The following is an 8,423-nucleotide window of genomic DNA, read 5'->3' as shown; positions in this document are numbered from 1 at the left end:
TGACGACCGCCGCGTTGGATCCTGAAGCACAAACGGCACTAGAAGCCTTGTTGTCGCTGTATAGGCGGTGCAATCCGGCCTGACAGAGCAGCGCCTCCTCACTCGCCATCTGTGGGCTCTGGCTTAAAGTCACAAAGCCGTATGGTGTGGTGACCTTGGTGAGGTGGGGCAGGGACAGAGCGGCCTTACTCGTCGGGTCCAGGCAGTAAAGGGCGCTTTTGTTGGAGGGAGGAAATGGTACGTCCCGCTGACGGAAAGATCTCCTCTTGGCTAAAGGGTCTGAAAGACACCGCTCAGCTTTGCGGCCTGACAGCAGCAAACTGGAGCAGGAGGAGGATGAAGATGAAGAGACGTTAGCCCCACAGCTCCTTAATTCTCCCTCTGACTCTGCTTCATTGTCCTCTGCCTCCTTGTCCAGTGACCGTAAACTGGTCTGTACTGACAGACTTGGTATGGTAAACTGTGGGATGCTATCAGGTGTCAGGATGTTGGCGAAGATGTTTTCTCGGCTTGTTTGTGAGTCTGTGGAGCATCCAAAGGACTTTGCGCTGCTGGTGGCCCACAGCAGGGCCCGGATCCCCGCACTGCTGCCGCTGTGCCTCCTGGTTGTGGAGAGATCACCCGAAGCTTTGCTCCCACTGCATATAGCACCAAAACTGAATGTTCTCATCACTGGTTGCTTATCCATTTTGTAAGGGTCTTCCACTGCCGCTGCGCAGGTTTGATTGTAGCTTGACAAAAGGCGGGGCAACAGGAGGCTTTTATATTCATCTAGTTGCACCTGTTTGGTTTTTTTTCTTCAAACGCATAAAAGGATACGGAGACGTGACAGAAACTCCACCCGGAAATGGTTACCAATTAGAGAGCCGCACTCGTATGGAAGCACGGTTAAGGACTTGTTTCTCAAAGCTCTTCAAATGCAAAGTAGCAACAAGAGCAGGAACAGCATCTGTCTGCCTCTCGAGCCCCGAAGCAGTGATCTGATATTAGACCACAACACTTTTGTTACGATAGAAATGTTTCAGGGCTAGATTTCATTATCAATGAGGGATTACTCAAGTGGAGTTGAAAAAATTTGTTATTTTGATAGAAACCAAATAGTCCCACACAGAAGAATGTATGGCTTTTTAAAAATATTGCTTCCAAGTGCAGAGGAATAAATTAAACTACTTTGTGGGTGTTTTGCTAAAATATAAGTTGGCGTTTGGGTGGAAATAGATGTAAATGTGTATCTGTTGTTCATTCAATGTGAAACAAACCACATGAACAGCAGTTGCAAAATCTTTGTAAAATATCCTTACCTAATCTATATGTCTACATCACTTCCTTTTTTTATGTTTGTACACTGCAATACTAAATAAATGCTCTTAGTTGAGCAATACAGCTGTGATGTTTGACTGTCAGCAAAATGTTTCTTATCTGAAATGCTGTTGTAGTTCTAAACCAGATGTGAAAGGGTGGAAACCCTTTGAAAAGTTCCACTTTTTGCCTTATTTGTCTATATGTATATATTTATTTTTTTGGCAAATGTGTTTTATTTTTTATTTTATTTTTCGGAGTATCTGTTAATTGACTGAAAAAAAAAATCCAAACATTTGCTAAACATTGTGTGTCTTAATGCCGTTTTCCTTTAAATGATAAAACAGAAAACATGAAGGTTCCGCACACTTGGCCCACATTCCGCATTCTGCGTTAATTAGCTGGACGTGTCTATTGGTTTGTCCTGATTACACCAGGTGCGTTTGTCGGTGCTCATTGGCCACATCGACGTAACAGAAAAATACATGTTAGGCCCCAAAACTCTCAGTGATATTCATGAGCGTCTCTCCCTCGCTGCAGACCCGGCAGGTCCAGGCTTTGTCCCGCAGTACCATGTCTTGTGAAGCCTCCGGGGACGCTGTGGCGCAGCCTGAGAACTCTGAGGTGAGGGTAAACTCTGAAACACGCCATGTGTCTGTGATCAGTCCGTTTGTTCGGCGCGTCTCCCCGTCTGTGTCTCCACCTGTAGGGCAAAGTGGTGAGGAGAGACGGCGTGTTTCGCTCTGTTGTGCGCGGCCTCCTCTGGCCTTTCAGCATCGTTGTAAGTTTTTGTTTCAAAACCAACAAGGAGGGAAGGTTCCTCGGGCGTGGACTAACTCTGTGCACGACTCCAGGCAAGGGTCTTCCGCGGAATTGTGTGGGTGCCTCAGCTGAAAAGCCTCTCCTGCTCCGTGGCTTCCAGCCCGGCACGTCACAGCCTCACTGGCCATAAGCGCCTCTCCCGGTTCACCCGGCTGCTGCTGCGCATCCTGCCCTGCTGGGCGCAGGCCGCCCTGGGCTACCCGGTGTCCCGCAGCATTGGGCGTTCGTTGTCCCCAGGTAAGTAGCCCATTTTGTTTTCACGTTAAAACATGGACGTCCGGCTCCAGACCTGCCAGTTTTAATTGAGTTTCTACTCCAACTACCACCTCAGCATGTCAAAATTTTGCATAGGCTTTAAAATTAAGAATATATATATATTTTTTTTATGTAAATGACAAACTCTTTGAAGATATAAGCTATATTAAATTCTGTGCTGAAGTTGGAATTTATTTCTTATGTTTACACTTTATTTGACCAAAGCTGCATGTTGAAGACCCCTGGTGTAGAACCAATCTGTTCTTAGAGATTGGTTCTACAAGTTTTCATGCTTTTAAAAATCATCTTTGGCTCTAAAGTGTTCACATGAAATGCTAAGTTTATCTAGGAAATAAATTAAATTAAGTGCAAGAACCTTGGCTTACACTGTTCTCAACTAGTGGCTCTATATATTTTCATTACAATTCACTCTAGTATTGGCCAGCTAGGGCTTATGGCTCTATCTTGCACTGATGAGTCCACCCATTCATTACCTGTACAATATAAAGCTTGTTATAATTGGTAGAATTTATTTTTTTCAGTTTGCATGTATGAAACGTGTATAGTTGAATCTGTCTGAAAGGGGCATCTTGCTGTAAAAGCTACTTTAATCTCATGCAATGACTAGTTTACTTGCATTTTTCTGGAAGGCAGATGAGCTTCAGATAGTTGCTTTACTCAACCAGTATATTCATGAGTGGAGCTTCATCTACCTGTGACGCTATGGATTATTGTAGGTGGTTCTGCATTTTCTCTAAACAGACGTCAGCGTTTCTCCTACTAAACCATTTGGAAAAGGCAGCAAGAGAAAAATAGATGAGCTTGACGACGACTACGATGAGGAGCCATCCTGGGTGATTGCGCTTTCTAAGGAACTTCCAGATGATGATGACTACTCAAATGATCCTGACTACGAGGTTTGTTCATATGAGCTTTCATTAATTGACATGTCAGGCCAGTTGGTATTGGTGTCGCCTTGTGCATGTGTTGCTGATCCAACACATGCACGTGATTAGATAACTGCAGTCTGACTTTTGTAGAAATGTGTCCTTTAATGCGAGTTGAACACAGAAAAGCCAGACACTAGTTGACTACCATAATTGGACACCTATGTTAGCTGGTGTTCTTGACTAGCTTAAATCCAATGCCTCTAAATAAACGGCCACAACTCTAAAGTTATTCAGCTATTTGTAGATGTCTGATATGTTGACCCTGAAGGGTTTTGTCTTTCTCAGACCACCACAGAAGAGACGGACAGTGAGGAATTCGCCTCAGACGATACAGAAAGTAATCTTGATATTTCAGGGAGGGGTGTCATTATCGAGGACGTGAACACGGTGAGATGACTTGCAGTCTCATTGAGCGACATCGTGTAAGGAGTTTACTTCATCTGTCTGCTTTATTTACAGGATGTTGCTGTGCCTTCTGAGGGGTCTACAGCTGTTTAATTTTTTCATATGCTGTGATTTTTTTGTATGTTTATATATTTGGTAATTCAATAAAACTTTATTTTGCTCTAACATTGTGGACTCTTTACCACTAGATGGCAGCATTGTGTTTTCAAAGATTTATGTTTCAAATGTGATGTGTTACAAGAGTCTAAGATTTTATGTTTTGTTCCCTCTTATCTAAAGCGATGTGCCTCAACTAGATCAAGCTTCACTAAAGCGAAACGGCTCAAAGTTTAGCAAGACAGCTTGCAAAAAAAATGCGAAAACTGCCCATATTTATCTGTAGAGCGAGGGTCCAATCATGTGGTCCTTTTTTGTCTAGTGTCAACCTTTTCTACTGCCTGCAGAGTAAAACCTCCTGTGAAGCATGCTGTATTTATGGGAGGGGGAATGTCACTGAAAGGCCTCTTAAAGCTGTTAAACCCAAGCGACCCAGTTATCAGCACTTGCACTACACAGTCTTATGCTGAGGTCCAGTCAACTCTAAGCTGGATTTTAATCACACCTGAGGTAATGACGCTCTAGTAGCTCATGGTGCTGCCAAAGCATTGTTTGCAGCACCTCAAACATTTTAAGCTTTACTTTCCAAAAACTTTAGTTGTAGGTAACATTTTTAGAGGGGGCTCCGTTGTCTTGTAGCGAAACTCCATCTAACTCCTGAGGTGTAAAGTGAGCCTTGCAGGTTGTAACTGGGTTAGTCAAAGTTGCTTCCAGGGAGAAATTAGACTTCACAGGGTGGTTCAGATTTTGACAACTGGAATGCAGCTAGAACACGTTTCATGTCCTAGGTGTTTGGAGAAAATGGTCCACATGTACAGTACTTAACAATGGGCAGAAGTTGCTTCCCTTTTTTTTTTTTTCATGCCAAATTGATCCGAGTGTCAAACTCTTATCTGACTAAAATGGATCCAGTAGTATTTAGCAGACCTCGCATGACTAATAACTGAAATAAATTTCAGTTATCATTTTTCTCTGAAATTTCAAATCACTTGTAAGGTAGATGCAATTAATGGTTGAGACCTGGTGAGTAAATGTGGATCCTTATTCAGGTCAGTGGCTTGAAGGCTAAAGCTGAACCTCGGTCACTTGACTAGCTTTCCCAGGTTTGGAGAAAGTCATCGACCAAAGTTCCTATACCTGAAGGAACAATTAAATGTTTAAACACTGCTAAACATGGCCGACGCCAAAAGTTGTGACTGCAACAAACTTAAAATGACAAGTGTTTGAGATATGCTAATGTGATATACAACTAGAAAAGGATGACCCTGTCTCTTAATGGTGCAAAAAGGAAATGGGTTGTCTTTTGCCACATTTGTAGCAGGAGAAACTGAAAAGCCAACACTGCTCACATCCTCGGCAAACAATCATCATTTCCAGTTTCATTTAATTTGACTGCACAGCTGCTGTTCTGCAGGGGTTCACGTTAATTTGTCTATACCGTGCATTTCTGAATGACTCATAATATGGCAAAAAATAAGCAGTAATTTGGTAAACATCAAGATCCAGCTGCTTTCAATTAATTCCTGGAAGCCTTTGAGCCTGCTTTAACCGTACTTTGTGGCTTCCTGTTTTCTATCCCCCTCTGAGATCCATTTCACCTCCAGATGCTTGGGTGAAAAAGGGAGGCATAGTAAGAGGACATTAGTATGAAATGAATGCCGTGTGTGTGTGTGTATTGTAGAGGAGCAGCTGCAGTGAGAGCAGGATACAGAGGAGGAACTGATGGTCTCTGGGGTTTCTCATGGCTGTCTGAACGTTTGAAGGGTAGCCTGCTCAGCAGAGGCAGTGGTGGAGAGCATCAACCTCCATCTTTTGTGTTTGTAGTCAGCTGGAGACCATCTTTTAAAGCTCAAAGCTTTGTTTTTCACTTTGAAAACAATACATGTGAGGAACAACAATTGTTCTAAATGTGCTGCAGCAAAGGGGGAAAAATAAGACTGGCAGAGGATGAGACGGTGCACAGGGATTCGTTGAGATGATCAATTCAGATGCAGGGTGACATTTGCGGTTTACTGTGCCTTGCTAAAGTATTTATACCCCAAATTTTGTATTGATGTAAAGTGAAAGCCAAAGGAGACGTGGCTGAAAAGATATATATATTTTTCTTTTTACAAATAAAAATTTGAGGAGTCTCCTGCTGTTGTATTCGCTCAGTCCTGCAGTTACAGCTCCGAGTGTTTTAGGTAATCTCTCCACAAGCTTTGCAAATCTTTTCCTCTCCTCTCTCCTTTTTTGGTGAGTTGGATTTCAGTCTGAACTTTAAAAAATTCTAACTCATAATGTCTACTAATATATTACATTGCTGGCATTGGGTTCATGCTTGTTGTTCTGCTGAATAATTTATTCTTTTCAAGTTTTCCTCCAACATTTTCACAGGTTCTACTGATTTGTCTTTATTTAGTTCAATTTATTTTTGCCTCGGATCAGTTTCCATCACAACATGATGCTTGTAGGTCAGAAAGTTGCTTTTCTTTATATCACCTGGTCAGATCCCCTTCTTTCACATGTTTGTGGCAAACAAGACTTAATTTTTTTTTTTTTGTTGTTTTTTTTTTTTTTTAGCAATGCTTTTAAGACCAGATTTGGGAGCTGGACGACTTATGTCAGTTTTTTATTTACACATGAATTGTAGATCTCTGTGGCTCCTGCAGAGTTGCTGTGAACCTCTCGGCTGCTTCTTTGTTTTCTGCTCTCATCATCAAACCTGTCAGTAGTTTGAGGATGTGCCATAAGAACAAGAAACGTAACAGCTGTATCACACACAGGTGGATTGTATTCCTAAATTAGGTGGCTTCTGAAAGAAATTGGTTGCACTGAATGTCAAATTGGTTTACTTTTTTTTTTCTCCAGATTTTTAATTGTAAAAATTTGTTTTCTTTCCCTTTCCTAATTATGCACTACTCTGTAGAGGTCTTGCATAAAATCCTCCTAAAATCCAGTAAAGTTAGCAGTTGCAACATCCCAGTAAGTACAAAGTGCTAGAAATACTTTTGCGAAGCATTGGATAAACAACAAACAGCACTTTCTTGTGATGCTACACGGTTATATTTTTGGACCTCTTACCTGATCTATGTGAGCAGCACCAGAGTTGATGGAGTGCAGATGGCTGTAAAACCTTCCTGACACCAACAAATGCACACCTAGAGGCACAGCGCCGCAGAGCCACAGCCAGGACTTTGTGACATCGGCGTATTGTCACCTCAAATGGATAGCGGCAGTCGCCGGCTGCTCCCCGGCCCACAGTGTGACCTGCAGGCTGCTTTACGTGCTGCATGACAATGCGACCCTGAAACGTCACGAACACGGCCCAAACTCACTGCCATACCGCTTACTTTCTAATCGTAACACTCCCCAGCCCCTAAGCACAGTCATGCAGGGTGATTCACTTTACCTGAGGGCCAAATGACTGGCTGTCCCTGCGGATTTCAAGAGCATCCATCACCTTCAGAGAAGTGGAGCAGGAAAAGAAGGTATGAAAAGTAAAGCAGACACAAGCAGCCCCTCCGTTCGTCGCACACTTTGAGGCACTGGATAGTGATGGGTCTCAAAGTTTTCAGAAGCGAAGAAAAGTGTGAAGACCTTATGCGAATTATGATGATGCAAGCGCTGACACAGGAAGCTGAAGAAGACGTGTTACCAGGTGGACAGCTGTCACCTCAGGACAGGCTGTCCTTAATGATGTCAAGTTTTTGGAGCAAATCAAAATCAACCTTGCTCACCCCTGAAGATAATGCGGCATGGCATTTATTCCGAAACCCTTAGCGCTGCTTTAAATCCCATCAAATATGACAGTCTGAAAGGTTTGAGAGACGTCACATCTTTCTCACCTTCTTGCCCAACCCAAGAGCCTTTAAGGTCCTGTTCTCATAAGTAGAGCTAGCAACTACTCAACCTCCACAACCAGCAAACTGTGCAGCTGTCAGAAGTGTGTAAAAACACCTTCATGTTCCAGATCGGTGGAACTCCAGCCCATAAATGCCACTGTCCTGCAACTTTTGGATGCATCCCTGCTCCGAAGGATGAATTACCTCCCTGGTATGTTGGCAAGTTTTAAAAAAGCCTTCTCATTAACCATTAATTTGATAAAGATGCATTGTAGCTGGGACGCATCCGAAAGCTGCAGGACAGTGGCAGTCAAGGTCTGGAGTTTGGAGTCTGGGCGCCGGTGCTGTGACGACGCAATCTTGCTTTGATCTCGGTGACCTTTGGCTCCCCTTTATTCAATTTGTTAGCACCAGCTGAAGGACTGCCAACACCTTCTGTGTTTGCAGGGCGGTCAGCGTCTAGTGGACAACAATCTAGAATACCAAAAGGATTTGACTTTATCAACAACACGGAGCCCCGGAAGGAGCATTTCTACCTCTTAAACCTTTTCACATTTTGTCACATTTCCTCTTTTTATTCACTCCATATACATTATCATATTTAAAAAGCAGCTGAATGTGCTTTTATTCAGACAAGCATTGCATTTGAGCATTACTGTCAGCTCTATTGTCTTTTTTTTTTTGATGAATTTTTCATTTCCATGTCTATTTAATAATTTTACTATTGTGTTTATAGTGAAATATTTTGTCTGCGAGATGAAAGAAAACCATA

The 8,423-nt window shown here is 42.7% G+C and overlaps 1 protein-coding gene across 2 annotated transcripts; it reads left to right on the top strand.

The window, feature by feature from the left end:
• The first annotated feature begins 1,785 nt into the window (after positions 1–1,785).
• On the top strand, positions 1,786–3,896 carry org (oogenesis-related gene). 2 transcript variants are annotated; one of them, XM_015037731.1, is made up of 6 exons: positions 1,786–1,923; positions 2,009–2,080; positions 2,154–2,358; positions 3,139–3,293; positions 3,612–3,701; positions 3,786–3,896. In XM_015037731.1, the coding sequence occupies exons 1-6, from the start codon at positions 1,816–1,818 to the stop codon at positions 3,822–3,824; spliced, it is 669 nt and encodes a 222-aa protein (XP_014893217.1). In that variant the 5' UTR covers positions 1,786–1,815; the 3' UTR covers positions 3,825–3,896. The 2 variants fall into 2 exon arrangements, with proteins under 2 accessions (XP_014893217.1, XP_014893216.1); XM_015037730.1 differs by having other exon boundaries at positions 3,612–3,713.
• Positions 3,897–8,423: the final 4,527 nt, after the last annotated feature.

Source organism: Poecilia latipinna, unplaced genomic scaffold (genome assembly GCF_001443285.1).
Source record: "Poecilia latipinna isolate Pla-1442-1.1 unplaced genomic scaffold, P_latipinna-1.0 Scaffold418, whole genome shotgun sequence".
In the NCBI taxonomy this organism is placed as follows: Eukaryota; Metazoa; Chordata; class Actinopteri; order Cyprinodontiformes; family Poeciliidae; genus Poecilia; species Poecilia latipinna.
This window is presented reverse-complemented; position numbering and strand designations above follow the sequence as displayed.

Coding starts and splice junctions, on each gene's coding strand:
- org (XM_015037730.1), top strand. CDS start 1,816: ATGAGCGTCTCTCCCTCGCTGCAGACCCGGCAGGTCCAGGCTTTGTCC. Junction 2,081..2,153: donor TCTGGCCTTTCAGCATCGTT/GTAAGTTTTTGT, acceptor GCACGACTCCAG/GCAAGGGTCTTCCGCGGAAT. Junction 3,714..3,785: donor TTATCGAGGACGTGAACACG/GTGAGATGACTT, acceptor CTTTATTTACAG/GATGTTGCTGTGCCTTCTGA.